Source organism: Microcaecilia unicolor, chromosome 11 (assembly GCF_901765095.1).
Source record: "Microcaecilia unicolor chromosome 11, aMicUni1.1, whole genome shotgun sequence".
In the NCBI taxonomy this organism is placed as follows: Eukaryota; Metazoa; Chordata; class Amphibia; order Gymnophiona; family Siphonopidae; genus Microcaecilia; species Microcaecilia unicolor.
This window is the reverse complement of record NC_044041.1, coordinates 76341772-76360751: the sequence shown is the minus strand read 5'-3', so window position 1 is coordinate 76360751 and position 18980 is coordinate 76341772. Positions and strand designations below refer to the sequence as shown.

At 43.4% G+C, this 18980-nt stretch overlaps 2 protein-coding genes across 6 annotated transcripts in view; one reads left to right on the top strand and one right to left on the bottom strand.

Annotated features, from left to right (window-relative positions):
- SUGP2 (SURP and G-patch domain containing 2) overlaps window positions 1-9207 on the bottom strand; it is a 76520-nt gene extending 67313 nt beyond the window's left edge. For 2 of the 3 annotated variants that reach the window (XM_030220103.1, XM_030220105.1), the window contains exons 1-4: window positions 9130-9207; window positions 8432-8564; window positions 1087-2418; window positions 418-526 (exon numbers count right to left, since the gene is read on the bottom strand). In XM_030220103.1, coding sequence (XP_030075963.1) covers window positions 418-526; window positions 1087-2418; window positions 8432-8564 — 1574 coding nt within the window. In that variant the 5' untranslated portion in view covers window positions 9130-9207. The other variant, XM_030220104.1, reaches the window with a different exon arrangement.
- ARMC6 (armadillo repeat containing 6) overlaps window positions 8506-18980 on the top strand; it is a 33724-nt gene continuing 23249 nt past the window's right edge. For 2 of the 3 annotated variants that reach the window (XM_030220108.1, XM_030220106.1), the window contains exon 1: window positions 9238-9438. The gene's annotated coding sequence lies outside the window, so the exon portion shown is untranslated. Of the gene's footprint in view, window positions 8586-9237; window positions 9439-18980 lie in introns of those variants that run through there. The other variant, XM_030220107.1, reaches the window with a different exon arrangement.

Here is an 18980-nt window from a genome sequence, read left to right as displayed (position 1 = left end):
ATTTATAACTTGCTATCCCATCTGTCAGCAATGCCATTTATGGGGATTATAAACAATGGAGAGACAGAAGGAAAGAGACTGAAGATAAAAACGCAGACAGGATAAAGAAGGCAGGGGGGAGAACGAAAATCATTATGATAGGATTGCAGGGGGAGAAATTCCCTCAGGTGTAAACTTCCTTTTACTTAAAGCGGGAAGCAGAAGAGATTTCTTCCAATAACTTGTCAATTTGCAGTCTCAAAAATCCTCCCCCACACCATGTCCAGTTTTTTCAGTTATAACTCTGTTCCTACTCCAAGAAACTTGGTCAGATGTCAACCTTATCATTGAATCACCGCACTGGCTGCCAAGACATGCCTTTAAAATAAATAAGTACAACCATTTCTGCAAGGAAAACAAAAATAGCTACTGACTCACCAAAAAGGCGGCTTCTCTTTCTCGTCAGCTTTTTCTTTCTCATTTTTGTTTGTATACTCCACTAACTGATCAATGGCCTCAATGACTTTAGGATCTGCAGGTTGTACACCTGAATGAAAATGACAAGATGGCACCCTGATTATTTCTATTTCCTTGGAAGTTAATAATTCAGCTTTAGGAGAGAAAAACAGTCCAAAAATAAGAGCGTCATGTCAACAAAACAGTGGCTGCTTTATAAACACAAGGTGGAAACCACCACACATTGCTAGACTTAGTATAGGTAGGATCACCTTAAGGTAGAAATGGTGGTTTTATTCTTGAAGTGTTAAGTTGCCTTGGATTTTCTGAATAAAGTGACAGAAATGTAAACAAAACACTACAGAGATTTGTTCAAGCATACAGTTAAGCACAACAAACCAAATGATGCAATCAGCAAATGACAACCAACTGCACTGTGAAATGCATACACACAAAACCACATTAAATATACATGGTAATGTAAATTCTAAACAAGTAGTAAGCTTTTAGAAGCACACTTACAGTTCCCATTCCCTAATTTAATTAAGAGAATATTATAGTGTTCTCTTAATTGCATTAGGGAATGGGAACAGTAAGTGTGCTTCTAAAAGCTTACTCCTTGTCTGATAGTTTGTCAATTTGTTAACTTACCTAGAACATCAGCCTGAGATTTAGCCTTTAGTTTTAACCCTGCTTTGTTCTCTCCAAGCCGCTGATACTGTTTCTGCAACTGTATCGGATAACCACTTTTCTCCAGCCAACGTTTAAGATATGCCATATACTCTCTTCCAAACAAAAAGCAGTCGTCAAGGTTTGGAAAGCCTGTAGGATTTGGAGCCATTTCTTGAAGGCCCACAGCTTCCAGGATTTTTTCTTGCCTGTAAGAAGACGCTACAGAGAAAGTCTGGCCAAGAAGCACCAAGGACTTACGACACAGCGATATGCTTTTTTCCAGGGCATTGGACAATTCCACTGCACTGACAAGACCACCTGCTTTGACGTCCACCTCATATGCATTACAGGCCATTAGCAAAGGGATTACACTCTTCAGAAGGCGTTCCTGAATGTTCATCAGGTATTTGTCAAACGGTTTGATTATTTCAAAGAAACAGTTCTTAGTTTTTATAATGCCTTTGTCTATGAGCAGGTTGAGAAACTCATTATCTAGTTTGGGACCCTTTAATGCTGGGTGATTTAAATTCTGAACACAGAAGAAAATGTAATCACGATGTCCTTGTTTAAGGGCACATTTGAAGGAGGCTAGCATTTTGGCGCAAGCCTCTGTTTCTGCTTGAAAGAGTGCATCACGTTGTTCCATAAAAATATCATCATCTTTGATTGTGTCAAATCCAGCCCATTTGACAATTTGATTGCTAAATTTTGAGAACACATCCGATTCATCCAACAACAGAAGTTGAGGCCCCTTCTGTGACACTTTTTTAGGTACAGGTGCAGGTTTTTTTGGCTTCCATGCTACAGCACCTCTTGTCAGGCCTTGAAGTTTCCCTGGTTTTACAGCTGGATGTACCCTTGGAGGGACCACCACTTTAGCTTCTCGACCTCTGAATTTGGACGGTGGCACTGGATGCTCCAAGTAATCAGGATCGTAATCTTGCAAGTCATCATACACTTCAGACGAGCCAAACTCATCAAGTTCCAAGTGGTCAAAATCACCCTTTCGAGACCAGGAGGGATCACGAGACCGCGGGTGGACAAAGCCAAGATCTCGGTCCCGAGACCTCGGGTGCCCAGCCCCTTCATAGTAACGCTCATCGCCTCTAAAAGGGCTGCGAGCTCGTCTGCGCTCTGCCCATTCCACATCATACTCTCTTGAGCCAAAGGAAGGTCCTGGGAATTCTTCTCTCAAGTCATCCCTCCATTTTCTGCTGGCACCACGTGGGTGGCTGTCATATCTACCATCGTCTTCAAATTCCTCTTCGTACGTTTCCAGTGGTGGTCGTGGAGCTGGCCTGGGTGGAGGCACTAATTTATTTAAAACAAAAAGAGAAGGAAAAAAAATTGTTATTTGAGGCTACAAGTGATTTACAGAATTCCCACCTATCTCTTTTGCTATTGCTTTAGTCTTAAAGTGACTACCAAAAGTTAATAAAGTACATGAAACATTTAGAAACATATTCAATATGCCAATACATGTGTTCAGATCCCCTATTCAGCAGGGCTAGTGAGGCCTGGCTGTGCCACAGAGGTGGTGCAGGAATGCAAAAAAGTTTTCTCTGCTATACCAGCCCCTGGTGGCCTTTACGCAATGTTGTGGGTGTGCCCTTCCACTATAAGAATTCCCTGAACCACTTGGGCATACTCCTTTGGAGAGAAGGGCAAAAGAAATAATTGGAAGAAAAAGAAAGTCAGGCATTTGCATTTTTACATATAAGTGACCAGAAAAGAGAACATGCCCAAAGTCTCTACACAAATATCCATCCAACAATTCAGCCCTGAACATGTAGCTTATTAAGTAATGCCTCCCAATGTCAATTCTTTAATTACTCCTGAAAATGCAGAAGACTAAGTTATCAAGTTGTACAAGCCTCCATGTCTTTCCCCCTAATTTTGTCATCCTTCCTTTCCCTAAGTCCCTTTTCAAAAAGGTTCCAGAGGAGATCCAGGAAATTATAGACCAGTGAGGCTGACGTCAGTGCCGGGCAAAATGGGAGAGACTATCATTAAGAACAAAATTACAGAGCATATTCAAAAGCATGAATTAATGAGAGAAAGTCAACATGGATTTAGTGAAGGGAAATCTTGCCTCACCAATCTACTACATTTCTTTGAAGGGATGAACAAACATGTGAATAAAGGGGAGCTGGCTTATATTGTGTATCTAGATTTTATTTATTGCATTTGTATCCCACATTTTCCCACCTCTTTGCAGGCTCAATGTGGCTTACAATACATCATGAATAGTGGAAATATAAAAGAAAGTAGACATTTAGTATTACAGAAGAATTTTGAGTAACATGATAATGAAAAAGCATGATGGTAGTATAACAGCAAATATTTTCAGAAGGCGTTTGACAAAGTACCTCATGAAAGACTCCAGAGGAAATTGGAGAGTCATGGGATAGGAGGTAGTGTTCTATTGTGGATTAAAAACTGGTTAAAAGATAGAAAACAGAGAGTAAGGTTAAATGGTCAGTATTCTCAATGGAGAAGGGTAGTTAGTGGGTTCCCTAGGGCTCTGTGCTGGGACCGCTGCTTTTTAACATATTTATAAATGACCTAGAGATGGGAGTAGCTAGTCAGGTAATTAAATTTGCTGATGACACAAAGTTATTCAAAGTCGTTAAATTGCGGGAGGATTGTGAAAAATTACAAGAGGACCTTATGAGAACTGGGCTTCAAAATGGCAGATGACATTTAATGTGAGCAACTGCAAAGTGATGCATGTGGGAAAGAGGTACCCGAATTATAGCTACATCATGCAAGGTTCCACGTTAGGAGTCACGAACCAAGAAAGGGATCTAGGTGTCGTCATTGATGATACGCTGAAACCTTCTGCTCAGTGTGCTGCTGCGGCTAAAAAAGCAAATAGAATGTTAGGTAATATTAGGAAAGGAATGGAAAACAAAAATGAGGATGTTATAATGCCTTTGTATCGTTCCATGGTGCGACCGCACCTCAAATATTGTGTTCAATTCTGGTCACCGCATCTCAAAAAAGATATAGTGGAATTAGAAAAGGTGCAGAGAAGGGCGACAAAAATGATAAAGGGGATGGGACGACTTCCCTATGAGGAAAGGCTAAAGCGGCTAGGGCTCTTCAGGTTGGAAAAAAGGCGGCTAAGGGGAGATATGATAGAGGTCTATAAAATAATGAGTGGAGTTGAACAGGTAGATGTGAAGCATCTGTTCACGTTTTCCAAAAATACTAGGACTAGGGGGCACGCGATGAAGCTACAATGTAGTAAATTTAAAACGAATCAGAGAAAATTTTTCTTCACTCAACGTGTAGTTAAACTCTGGAATTCGTTGCCAGAGAATGTGGCAAAGGCAGTTAGCTTAGCGGAGTTTAAAAAAGGTTTGGCCGGCTTCCTAGAGGAAAAGTCCATAGACCATTATTAAATGGACTTGGGGAAAATCCACTATTTCTGGGAAAAGCAGTATAAAATGTTTTGTACATTTTTGGGATCTTGCCGGGTATTTGTGACCTGGATTGGCCACTGTTGGAAACAGGATGCTGGGCTCGATGGACCTTTGGTCTTTCCCAGTATGGCAATACTTAAATACTTAAGTCTCTATCTTAAGAAAGAGCACTCAATTATCATTAATTTATAATGGAAGCTTTAATCCTCCCATTTCAGGGTGGGGTGAAGATGGGGCACAGCATTAACCTCTACCCTTGGATAGTCTCAGCCTAATGGCCGGTATGGAAATATCATCACTTAATGATAGACCTTAGGTTTGATCTTGACCAAAAAGGATCTAAAAATAAGGCAACAAATCTTTGTCAGACTAACATTCAAATTTTTTTAAACCAGGCTGAGAAATGATTTTAAGAATATCCTTGCTTTTCTTTCCATTAGGTAATTGTTCAACCAGTATGCCCTTATTAGCATTAACTACCCTCTGGCCATAAGATCTGGCATATCATCCACAGCACTGATATCAAACACTGAATTTTAAGCATATCTAATAAGGAAAAAATGAAACTATTATGGTTACATCGTTTTGGCACATCTATTTCTCCAAATATTTCATTGGGAAATGGTTTGACTTTTGAGTTAGAGAGTGTTTCCAAAGTTTCAGGAGTATAAATTAATTTGGGGAACAAAGAGATAGCGAAGCTGTGGTTAAATTAGTTTTTTTTTTTTTTTTAAAAGCTTCACCAATTAACAAACGTTCATGTTTTTTATCTGGAAGACATTTTGCAGTTCTGGTTCAGTCATTAACTTTGTCTCAAGATTATTGTAATACTAAAAACAACAAAAAAGCCAAAGTAAGCTCTTCGCAAAACTAAACAAGGAAAAACAAAACGAAAAGGGGAACAACCAAAAGAAGTGCCGACCAAGGGATATTTATTAAAAATGTCACAAAGATCAACTAAAAAAAGCATACAGTCCACAGGACTTGTAAATACCTTCTACTGTATAAAGACAGATATAAACATACCACCACCACACAGTCTCCCATTCTGTTGGGCTGTGACTGCAAAATGGAACCAGCTGCTACAGCCAGCACAGCTGATTTAATTTTGCTGTCACAGCCCAACAGACTGGTGGGCTGTTTGATGATGTTGTAAATCCCTTGTATTGTTTAAAGACAGATATAAACACAAGTCCATCTGAAGTTGAGACTCCTGAGGCAAGCGTACTGCAAGTCTTGATCCCGATCCCTATGGACTCTTATGTTTTTTTTAGTTGATCTTTATGGCGTTTTTAATAAATATCCCTTGGTTGGAACTTCTTTGGTCATTCCCCTTTTCATTTTTTCCTCCTATACTGTTTACTGTCATCTACTTTCTTGTCTAGGCTGCAGGTTCTTCAAAATGCAGTCACTAAGTTAATTTTTCATTTTAAAAATCTCTGTTTCTTATAAAACTGCATTGACTTCCATCAGCTATGATGATATCACAGTTATGGTCCCCAACACTTACTGCAAAACATCTTAAATGAAATAGAACACTGGATGCTAAATCATAAGCTCACATTAAATTCAGACAAAACAAAATTTATGTTAATCAGCTGCAGCTTTGATATGAAGATAGTATTATGATAAATAAGACTCAGCATCAGTTTTCTCCATCAAGACGTTGGGATATGGTCGGATAATAAATTATCCTTAGAAACACAAATTAACATCCTTACACAAAGATCTTTCTGTTCCGTAATGTGCAACAAATTTCGGAAATATCTCGATCATCATTTTCAACTAATCGTCCAGATTTTAAGTTTGTTTGATTATTGTAACATTGTCTATTTGGGAGCTTCTAAACAGATATTAAAGAAACTTCTCACTATACAAAATGTAGAATTATGCTTAATCTTCTCTTTAAAAAAAGGTTTGACAGTGTATCCTGCTGTTCTGTGAAGCTTCATTGGCTCTCTGTGCAAGCTCAGGTCCTGTTAAAATTTTCTTGTGTATAAAATTATATACAGTCTATCCCCACTTTACTTATTGAACCATCTTGTTTTCTAGTTACCTAAACATAAGAATATTTTTACCTTTCCTTCTCTAAAAAAAAAAAAAATATATATATATATATAAGAACTATATTAATAGACACTTTTTTTCATTTTGCTTGGACAAGGCTATTAAAAATCTCGATGTCCAAAATCAGATCAAAACTAACTTATTTTAAAAAATTGTGTCAATTTCATGCTGAACAGAATATGTAGTTTAGGGATATTTTGTCTCTGTTAGGTTATATTTTGTTATTCCTAGAAATGTCCAGTCTTCGTTGATATGTGATCCGCATTGAACTGCAAGGTATGTAGCGATATATAAATGTGTTAATGTTAAACGACTATGCGGATTTCCTTTAAGATTACATTCTTGATTTATAAAGTATTCAAGGGCTCCAATCTAGAATACTTAGTTAATTTGTTTTCATTCCCTCGGTCACTGTTATCTTCTAGAGCATAGACATCTCGTCTTCTCTATTTTCCAACATTTGTGGGGGTTAAAAAAGATATCTAGAATTATTTTTTCATTATTAGAAATAATTCTTCATATTGGTCTTTCCATAAAAGACCTATCGTTTTCAAAAAGCTTATAATTAAGTTTTGTTGTTATATTTGTTTTTCTGTTTTCCTTATTTTTAGAATATTGCAACCCACTTTGAAACATTATTTGGGAGTTGGTATAAGACCCATATAATATATCTCTAACTTGCAAGATCTTGCTCCATCAGTTGGGTAGAGAAGCTTTTTAATAACTTTCCTTTGAGGGCTATAAGACCCATATCATATCTCTAACTTGCAAGATCTTGGTCCATCAGCTGGGTAGAGAAGCTTTTTAATAGCTTTCGGCACATAACCACTTACCTCTATCCAGAAAACCTACACTGCCCATTTGATTGACTATATACTTGTCCTTTAGATTGTAAGCTCTTTTGAGCAGGGACTGTCCTTCCTCGTTTAAAATTGTACAGCGCTGCGTAACCCTGGTAGCGCTTTAGAAATGTTAAGTAGTAGTAGGTATGAAAACACAAATAATGCATGCTGGCACAGTATTACTATTGTTAACAGGAATGGGGGGGGGGGGGGATCCACACCCTCCACAGAAACGCAAACACAGCAGACCAAGGGTGGAAGAAAACCAAATCCAAATGATATTGTAATAATTGTTTAAATTTGTAATGATATTATACCGTGTCAAGTCCCAATAAACTTTCTTGACATTTCGTTCTTTAGATTGTAAGCTCCTTTGAGCAGGGACTGTCCTTTGTTAAACTGTACAGCGCAGCGTAACCTAGTAGCGCTCTAGAAATGTTAAGTAGTAGTAGTAAGCTCTTACCCCCTTGTTTTGGCTGGTCATTTGGATTTGGTTTTCTTCCACCCTTGGTCTGGTATGATAGTATTACTATTTTCATCTAATTTTCGAGTTTGAAAATAACAGCATATTTTTTTTTACTGTACAACTATTTGGAAGTGTTTCAGAAACATGAGGGCCTCCACAATTTCTTTGTTCCAGCTTAACTGGCTTATTCGGGACCTTCATTTGCATGCAACTAATTTTTATACTCCATCCAACCCCAAGTTCAACCACAGCAGCAAGCCCTTGCCAGAGACTAAGAACTGCACAACTCACATAACATGAATCATTAAAGTGGACATTAGGTGTCACCCTTGAGCAGCAGCCGATGTTTCCTCCCCCAGTTATTGCTTCGGAATTACAGTACACCCACACACCTATTTTGCGCGCTAGTGCCTGGCTGCAGCTCGTGGATCTAGATTAGGCCTGCAAATTATTTTTATACAGCACTGCTATCTGCGTTTGTGAGCTCGGAACAACACTTAACTCCTCTCCTCGACTGTTACCTTGCAACTGGAATTGCTCTATGGTCTCGTCAATAGCGTCATCCCGATTCATGCGATATTTCTTCATTTTTTCTTGAACCACTGCATCGAAGGTCTCACGCGTGATTCTTCTAGCCGCTGCCATCTTTCTCATCTATTGTCCGTAAGAGCATTGGTAAGTATTGGGAGGCGCAAGGAAATGCTTTTTTTTGTTTACCCCCCCCCCCTCAAAAAAACAAGCAAATTCTCTGCGCCCCGCATGCAAGAGCTTCTCTCTCGTCCTCCCATGTAAACACGCCGCATGCAAGCTTTTCTCAATGCTCCCCATTCTATATTAATTCCATCATTTTCGACATGCAATCTGTAACCGTCCACGCAGCCCTAAGTAACCCCGTGTTAGCTGCCACCACTCAAATGTTACCTGGGTAACCACGCCTTACCCCTAACGCTTAAGAATTTACCCAATTTGTACCGTTTTGTTTCATATCGTTCCTCCCGCTCCCCGCTAAAGAAAAGGCCACGCGGTGCCGCGGCCTAGGCCTCATCTCCAGGCCTACCCTGAGAGCGGTTTTCACTTCTCGCTGTACTCTTCCCTAACCCTCCGACTTTCTCTCTCTGCTTCTCTTACCCATCACGCTCCCTCCCTCAAACCTTCACGGCCACATTTCCTTGATTTTTGTTTTGGTTTTTTTCTGCGCCTCCTACCATGGCGCACCTACCTCGAACACCCGCTCGGTGAAAGAGCGAGAGACTGAGAGTGGACTGGGACCGGAAACGCAGAGTTGACGTCATTTCCGATAAGGCAGGTTTGTTGCTGGAGACGGGAAAGGAACGAGGGTAGGAAACACACAGGTTCCACGCCACGCGAGGCACCACAGGGGGATAGAGGTTCCTATCTGCTCAGCTATAAAGAGAGTGGCTCCTTCCACCCTCACTGTTCTTCGATTCAGATTTTGGGTCACTTGCCACAACATGGACCGGATGCACTAGCTTTGGTCTTCACTTAAGTTACCGCCAGGCGCTAGCAGGTCAGGTTTTTGGGCTATTCCTAATGATTCTGAATATGCATAAGAGAGATTTGTGTGCAGTGGAAACAGTAGGCGTGTAGGTATCATGTGTATTTATTTATTGCATTTGTATCCCACATTCCCCCACCTATTTGCAGACTCAATGTGGCTTACATAGATTTGATAACATTGTCATAGCAGTATATCGGATACAGTTAGTAATGTGTAGCGATTAAGGAAGGGGAGAGGGAAGAAGGAAGAGAGTTGTTAGGGTAGTTATGGAAGGTGTGTGTTCATAGTTGAGTGGACTTAGTGAGGTTATATTCTCATTGTAGGCCTTGTTGAAGAAGAATGTTTTCAGAGATTTTCTTCCCTTGGTTCATTAATCTCATCCCATGGCTTTTCCTACCATCTCTATGCTGATGACTCCCAAATCTACCTTTCTACCCCTGATATCTCACCTTGCATCCAAACCAAAGTTTCAGCGTGCTTGTCTGACATTGCTGTCTGGATGTCTCAACGCCACCTGAAATTAAATATGACCAAAACCGAGCTTCTCATTTCCCTCCCCCCCCCCCCCAAACCCACCTCCCCGCTCCCCCCGTTTTCTATTTCTGTTGATGGCTCTCTCATTCTCCCTGTCTCCTCAGCTCGAAACCTTGGGGTCATCTTTGACTCTTCTCTCTCCTTCTCTGCTCATATCCAGCAGATAGCCAAGACCTGTCGTTTCTATCTTTACAACATCCGTAAAATCCGCCCCTTTCTTTCCGAGCACTCTACCAAAACCCTCATCCACACCCTTGTCACCTCTCGTTTAGACTACTGCAATCTGCTTTTTGCTGGCCTCCCACTTATTCACCTCTCCCCTCTCCAGTCAGTTCAAAACTCTGCTGCCCGTCTCATCTTCCGCCAGGGTCGCTTTACTCATACTACCCCTCTCCTCAAGACCCTTCACTGGCTCCCTATCCGTTTTCGCATCCTGTTCAAACTTCTTCTACTAACCTATAAATGTACTCACTCTGCTGCTCCCCAGTATCTCTCCACACTCGTCCTTCCCTACACCCCTTCCCGTGCACTCCGCTCCATGGATAAATCCTTCTTATCTGTTCCCTTCTCCACTACTGCCAACTCCAGACTTCGCGCCTTCTGTCTCGCTGCACCCTACGCCTGGAATAAACTTCCTGAGCCCCTACGTCTTGCCCCATCCTTGGCCACCTTTAAATCTAGACTGAAAGCCCACCTCTTTAACATTGCTTTTGACTCGTAACCACTCGCCTCCACCTACCCTCCTCTCTTCCTTCCCGTTCACATTAATTGATTTGATTTGCTTACTTTATTTATTTTTTATCTATTAGATTGTAAGCTCTTTGAGCAGGGACTGTCTTTCTTCTATGTTTGTGCAGCGCTGCGTATGCCTTGTAGCGCTATAGAAATGCTAAATAGTAGTAGTAGTAGTACTCATTGTAGGCCTTGTTGAAGAAGAATGTTTTCAGAGATTTTCGAAAGATAGATGTTTCTTTGATTGCTTTCAGGTCTGTAGGTAATGCATTTCATATCTGTGTGCTCTTGTAAGAGAAAGTAGTAGCGAGCATCAGCTTGTATTTAAGTCCTTTGCAGCTGGGGAGTGCAGGTTGAGAAATTTGCGGGATGATCTTGTGGCATTTCTGGGAGGTAGGTCCACAAGGTTTAGCATGTAGTTTGGGGCGTCTGCATTAATGATTTTGTATACAATCGTGCAGATCTTGAATGCAATGCGTTCCTTAAGTGGAAGCCAGTGAAGTTTCTCTCTTAGGGGTTTTGCACTTTCATATTTGGTTTTTCCAAATATGAGTCTGGCGGCTGTATACTGGGCGGTTTGGGGTTTTTTGATTGTTTGTTCTTTGCACCCGGCGTATAGTGCATTGCAGTAGTCCAGATGGCTTATTACCATTGACTGTACCAGGGTACGGAAGATGTATCTTGGGAAGAAAGGTTTGACTTTTTTAAGTTTCCACATGGTGTAGAACATCTTTTTCGTCATGTTTTATTTGGGATATCCAGAAAAAGTGACCCGTTGGTAGCCCTCGAGAATTAAGAACTGGAACGTGAAGATCCTTTAGAAACTTTTTTTTCTTTTCTTTTTTTGTTTGCAGGCATGGGGTGGCAATTTATTTTGTTGTTGTTTTTGTTTGAGGCCCCTTGGTATCTTTCAGTGACAAAAGTTCAGATGTCACCTCAGAAGACATAGGCCCTTATAAATGGGCCACTTGCTGCAGGAGCTGCTTGGGTATAAGTTACTTCTGTAATCTGCACTCACCGTCGTACTGCCTCTTCTAGTTGTGCTAGCCGGATATAAGGAAGGTATTTGGGGGCTGCTCTGTGCAATTTGCTGTTTCTTGGGTTTTATCAGAACTTGTTTTGAAGTTGACTAGTAGTGTCTGTTCCTTTGAAAAGTCTTACAGCAGGAAGTTGCAAGCAGTTTTGCTACTAACTTATTCCTAACAAATAGTTCTGATAGATGCAGAAGGGATACACACTGCCTTTCTGTGGTACAACCAAAACCAAGTTTATATGTTGGTATTCAGGTAGTTTCTCAGTCCCTAGTGGGCTCACAATCTAAGTTTTTGTACCTCTTGTACTGTGCTGTACAAAAATGTATTACAAAGACCATGATGTGGATCTTGTAAAAATTACTGGAAGATGATGAGAGCCTGAGATAGTCTACCAGAGAAGATGATGAGGGTCAGTTAAAATCAACTAGTCAAATGGCTTTTTAGACCCTTTAAGCTGAGGTTGTCAAAGTGCAATATACTGAAAGGCCACAAATCAGTCAGGTCTTTAGGCTATCCCTAATGAATATTCAAGAAATATATTTGTGTGCACTTTCTCCGGTGTATGTATATGTATGTCTTGCATATTCATTAGGCATATCCTAAAAACAGGGAGTGCACTTTGACACCCCTGCGTTAACCATACTAAATAAAGTAGGGCAAATGGATTTTGGGGCCTAGTAACTAGTGTTTGCTTTTTAATTAAAATATAGAATTTATCAATAAATCCACAATCTCTCTTCTATCCGGAATTTCCAAGCAAAGTAATGTTAACTTGCCTGCAGAGGCTTTGTCTGTTCTTTGTACTCCCTCAGAGGGATGGATTAATTAAACTTTGTGCCATCATTTACATAGTAACATAGTAGATGACAGCAGAAAAAGACCTGTATGGTCCATCCAGTCTGCCCAACAAGATAAACTCATATGTGCTACTTTTTGTGTATACCAGACCTTGATTTGTTTCTGCCATTTTCAGGGCACAGACCGTAGAAGTCTGCCCAGCACTTGCCCCGCCTCCCACCACCGGCTCTGCCACCCAATCTCGGCTGAGCTGCTGAGGATCCATTCCTTCGGAACAGGATTCCTTTATGTTTATCCCACGCATTTTTGAATTACTACTACTACTACTTAGCATTTCTATAGCGCTATTCCGTTACCGTTTTCATCTCCACCCCCCCACCCCCCCCCACGGGAGGGCATTCCAAGTATTCACCACTCTCTCCGTGAAAAAATACTTCCTGACATTTTTCTTGAGTCTGCTCCCCTTCAATCTCATTTCATGTCCTCTAGTTCTACCGCCTTCCCATCTACAGAAAATGTTCATTTGTGGATTAATACCTTTCAAATATTTGAACGTCTATATCATATCACCCCTGTTTCTCCTTTCCTCCAGGATATACATGTTCAGGTCAGCAAGTCTCTCCTCATAAGTCTTGTACATCAGAATTCCATTCTAGCTATGCCCCTGGAAGGCATATGTGCAAATTGGGGTGTGCCTAGGTTTTCATGGGCATACTCAATTCAGTTTTATAAGAGCCATTTTCAATGTGTGACATAGACTTTGTTTGGAAAAATGATTTATAAATCACTCCCTTTACTATATTTCTGCTGTTTTATTTGTTTTATATGTAGCTACTGCCTTTTCAGTATCAAGCATCAACTTTATTTAGTATACAGCTAAAACAGACTATCTAAATGGTTTACAATGTATGATCAAAACAAACAAAAAAAAGAAGCAGACCATAATAGGGGGCCTACATTACAAAGTCAATTCAAAACATTTAAATCTACAAAAACAGACTAAGTTCTGCAAGTAGGGTTAGACTACTGCACCACAGTAAAGTAATACATTTATGTTGATGGGAATGCCAGGTTAAAATAGTAGGTTTTAAGTGCTCTGAATTTCTGGAATGACAGTTCCAGGCAGATATCCAGAGGTGGGAATGAGTACAATAAAAGAGGAGTACCTGGTAATATCCAGACAAATGTGTCAAAATGATGGGATGACCAGTAGGTTCTGGCTAGATGAATGAACTATAGCTACCAGGGCAGGTCTTAGGGCGAGGCGACCACATAGGGCCCCACGCAACGCGCCTGAAGTTGCCCCGCCCGCTGCTCCCACCCCGACGGTCGACCGCTGCTCCCACACCCTGTCCTGTCTTTAAAAAAAATTTTGCGAAGTGCCAGAGTGGCAGGCAGCGCCTCGCGTCTGCCCTGCTAGTAAAAATCTCCTCGACGTCATCGGGCCTTCCCACATTAAGTCCCGCCCTCCTCTGAGGTAACTTCCTATTACCGTGAGGGTGGGCGGGACTCAGTGTGGGAAGGCCCGACGACGTCGAAGAGATTTTTACTAGCAGGGAGGGCAGACGCAAGGTTCTGCCTGCCACTCTGGCGCTTCGCAAATTTTTTTTTAAAGGCAGTGGGTGGCAGCAGGAGAATGGAGCTGGTAGGTGGGTCGGGGGGACTCAGATGGGGGAAGGGTGTGGGGTGGGGGTTCTCAGATGGGGGAGGGAGTAAGGGGGACTCAGATGGGAGAAGGGTGTGGGGTGGGGGTTCTCAGATGAGGGGAGGGGGTTTTCGGATGGCAGGAGCCAGGGACTGGGGTGGGGAGGCGAGGGGGTTCTCGAATGGGAGGAGGGGAGGGGGCTGTCAGATGGGAGAAGGGGGCTGGAACTGGGGTTTGAGAAGGGGCCATATGGGAAAATGGGGGCCATGCCTGGGGCTGGTGGGAAAATGGGGCAAGCGTGGGTCAGGTGGGAGAATGGTTCTGGGACTGAAAAGGGGGGAGGGCCCTAATACAAGGCATGTGGATACTGGGGGCGAAAAGGAGGGTAGGTGGGATAAGGGGGCTAGTACTGGGGCTGGAGGCTGAAAAGGGGCAGGAGCTGAAACTATGGGTACTGGGGGCTGAAAAGGGAGATAGGGAGAAGTGGCTGGGGCTGAAGCTTGGGAGTGGTGAGAGAAAAGGGCTGGGGACTGGGGTTGAAACTGGGGGCTGAAAAGGGGACAGGGAGAAGTGGCTGGGGGCTGAAGCTCGGGACTGGTGGGAGAAAAGGGCTGGGGCTGAAAAGGGGACAGGGAGAAGTGGCTGGGGGGCTGAAGCTCGGGGCGTGGGAGAAATTGGCTGGGGCTGAAATGGGGGACTGGTGGGATAGTGGGGCTGAAAAAAGGGGTAAAGAGAGGGGCAGATCCTGGATGGAAGGGGGAGCGAGAGGGAGAGCAGACCCTGGATGGATGGGAGAGGGAGGGCAAATGGTGGATTAAAGGGGCAGAGAGAAAGGGCAGACAGTGGATGGAAGGGATAGAAAGGGCAGACAGTGAATGGAAGAGGGAGAGGGCAGACAGGGGCAGATGGTGGATGGAAGAGGCAGGGAGAGAGGGCAGACATTGGATGGAGGGGACAGCAGAGAGGGCAGACACTGGATAGCAGAGAGAGACCGAAGACAGATGCTGGATGGAAGGAAGACAGTGAAAAGAAGATGAGGAAAGCAGAAACCAGAGACAACAAACTAAATAAAATATATATTTTTATTTTTTTCCTTTAGGATAAAGTAGTATTGTAGCTGTGTTAATAATAAACTAGTAAAAAAGCCCCGTTTCTGATGCAAATGAAACGGGGGCTAGCAATGTTTTCTTCTGTGTGCATGTGGGAGTGTGTGTGTCCCTGCCCTCTGGCCTCTCTCCCCTCCCCCCCTCTCTCCCCTCCCCCCTCTGAGTCCTTCACTGTTACAGAGCCAGCGATTTGATTTCGTGCTCTGCTGTTTTCCTTCACTGACTGTGTTACAGAGAGGGTGGGGCAGACACTCATAGGGAAACCGGATATCTCGCCCCCTTCACGCTTCCGGCTGGAGGCTTCATAGAACGTTGGTGTTGCCTTTTATATAGAGAGATGTTTGTAACAGAACATGTAAACAAGGTCATCTTTTTATTGGACTCATTTTAATACATTTTGGCTAACTTTCGGAGAACAAAACCCCCTTCCTCAGGTCAGGATAGGATACTGTAACAGTACTATACTGTATTGACCTGAGGAAGGATGTTTTGGCCTCTGAAAGCTAAATGTATTAGTCTAATAAAATTGTATTATTTTATTTTCTATATTTGTTTTATTTTTCTTTGTTAATTTGTAAAGTGGTGATTGGTATTTGTTAGTTTTTTTTCAAATTTACATCTGCTGTCTTTATATTTTGCACAGTACTAGGGGACGTTTTCTGTTTCTGTGGTGTTGCATTGTATGCAGAGTCTGGCATCCTGGGGGTTCAGTTTAATTTTTGTCTAAATAGAAAGTTTATTATTACTTATTCTATAGTGGATTAGGGTGTATCTGTGTTTGTGAAAAAGACATGGCTTTCAGTTAACATTGACTGTGGAGGATCGACAAGCCCTGGAGCTGGGGGCCTTGGAGCGCGGAGGGAGGGGTGGCCAGTCCTGGAGCTAGGGTGGGGGGGCGGAGTTAGGGTGGGGTGGGGCTAGGGTGGGGCCCCATCAAATTGGTCTGCATAGGGCCCTGCACTTGCTAAGACCGGCCCTGATAGCTACGTAATTCAAGGTTCCACATTAGGAATCACCGACCAAGAAACGGATGTTTGCGTCATTGTTGATGGTACGTTGAAGTCCTCTGTTCAGTGTGCTGCAGTGGCTAAGAAAGTAAATAGAATGTTAGGTATTATTGGGAAAGGAATGGAAAACAAAAGTGAGGATGTTTTAATGCCTTTCTATCGGTACATGGTGCAACTGCACTCGAATATTGTGTTCAATTCTGGTCGCTGCATCCCCCCAAAAATATAGTGGAATTAGAAAAGGTACAGAGAAGGGCGACGAAAATGATAAAAGGGGAAGGGTCGACTTCCCTATGAGGAAAGGCTGAAACATCTAGGGCTCTTCAGCTTGGAGAAGAGACAGCTGAGGGGAGATATGATAGAGGTTTATAAAATAATGAGTGGAGTGGAACAGGTAGATGTGAATCATTTGTTTACTCTTTCCAAAAATACTAAGACTAGGGGGCGTGCGATGAAGCTACATTATTTAATACAAATTGGAGAAAATGTTTCTTCACTCAACGTGTAATGAAACTCTGGAATTCGTTGCCAGAGAACTTGGTAAAGGCGGTTAGCTTAGCAGGGTTTCAAAAGGGTCTGGACGGCTTCCTAACGGAAAATTGACTTGGGGAAAATCCACTGCTTATTTCTGGGATGTATTGAGTTTGTTTGGGATCTTGCCAGGTATTTGTGACCTGGATTGGCCACAGGATGCTGAGCTGGATGGACCTTTGGTCTGTCCCAGTGTGGCAATACTTATGTACTAATTTATTTATTACATTTGTATCCCACATTTTCTCGCATAGCAGTAGGCTTAATGTGGCTTACAGGTTCCAGAGAGGAGAGTACCAACTCCGGGAATATATACAGAATGAACAATAGAGTAACAGTAGGTGCAAGGAAGATGATAAGGTTCCAGAAAAGAGAATACAACTCTGGGACGAATATATAGTAGCATATAGAGAGAAGTAATCCCAATGAGGCTGATAAGTCTCTGGGGATGGGACTACAGCGTCTAGTGAGCAATGCAGAGTAGGATAAGGCTGCTTGGATGTCCAACCGCCACCTGAAACTGAACATGGCCAAGACCGAGCTTATCGTCTTTCCACCAAAACCCACTTCTCCTCTTCCCCCGCTTTCAATCTCAGTTGATAACACTCTCATCCTCCCCGTCTCATCCGCCCGCAACTTCGGAGTCATCTTCGACTCCTCCCTCTCCTTCTCGGCGCACATCCAGCAAACCGCCAAGACCTGTCGCTTCTTCCTCTTTAACATCAACAAAATTCGCCCCTTCCTCTCTGAGCACACCACCCAAACTCTCATCCACGCTCTCATTACCTCTCGCCCGGTGATGGAGCGGAGCCCTTTTCAGATGTGACTCCGCAGATGGAGTCGGCCTTGTCCTTTCTTGCTGACGCCCTTTATGATATTGTCAGAGCTTCGGCTAAACACATGGCAGTAGCAGTGGCGGCTCGCCGTCTTCTTTGGCTACGGCATTGGGCGGTGGACATGGCCTCTAAGCAAAAGTTGGTGAAGTTGCCCTTTCAAGGCCTTCTCCTGTTTGGTGAGGAGTTGGAGAAAATTGTGAAGGGCCTGGGTGAGGCTAAACCCCAGCGCTTGCCCGAAGATAGGCCTCGGCCTTCCTCTAAGGGTGCGGCGGTCCACTCCTCTTACAGACCTCGCTTCCGTGAAGCTCGAAGGTACCGCCCGGGGCGTTCTGCTGGGTTCACTTCTCGTGCCCGTTTTCAGCAGAGGAACTCCTTTCGCTCGGACAAACGTTCTGCCACCGCTGGCTCAAGGCCTGGAGTTCAGGGGCGACCCTCTCAATGATGGTGCGCCGGCCCTCTCCTCGAGTCCTGTCATCGGAGGACGTCTTTCCCTCTTTGCCGAGGAGTGGGCCAACATTTCCTCAGATCAGTGGGTCTTGGACCTGATCAGAAACGGTTACAGAATAGAATTCCACGCCCCTGTAAGAGACGTGTTTGTGGAGTCCCGATGCGGTTCTGCCGCCAAACGGGCTGCGGTAGAGGAGACTTTGCAAGGTCTGATTCAGATAGGGGCCGTGTCCCCGGTACCTCCCACCGAACACGGCTGTGGCCGCTACTCCATCTACTTTGTGGTGCCATGAAAAGGAGGGTCTTTTCGCTCTATTCTGGACTTAAAAGAATTAAGTCCCTGAGAGTGCGGCATTTTCACATGGAAACCCTGCGCCCCGTCATTGCGGCGGTACAGCCAGGAGAGTTTCTCAAGTCTCTGGACCTGAAAGAAGCTTACTTGCACATACCAATTTGGCCCCCGCACCAGAAGTTTCTGAGGTTTGCGGTGATGGGAAAGCATTTCCAGTACCGGGGCTTGCCTTTTGGCCTCGCCATAGCTCCCCGCACCTTTTCGAAGGTTATGGTGATAGTAGCTGCCTTTCTAAGGCGAGAGGGTACCTGAACGACTGACTCATTCGAGCAAACTTTGCTGCAGAGAGTCAGCATGTCACAGCCAGAGTGGTCTCAGTACTTCAGTCTCTGGGCTGGGTCGTCAATTTGGCCAAAAGTCACCTGACCTCCTCGCATTCTCTAGAATATTTGGGGGCCAGGTTCGACACAGCCTCGGGGTATGTGTACCTACCCGAGCAAAGGCGGTGCAAGCTTCAGAATCAGGTCCGTCTGCTCCTGAGGATGCCCCGCCCGCGAGCTTGGGACATTGTCCAGCTGCATGAATCGAT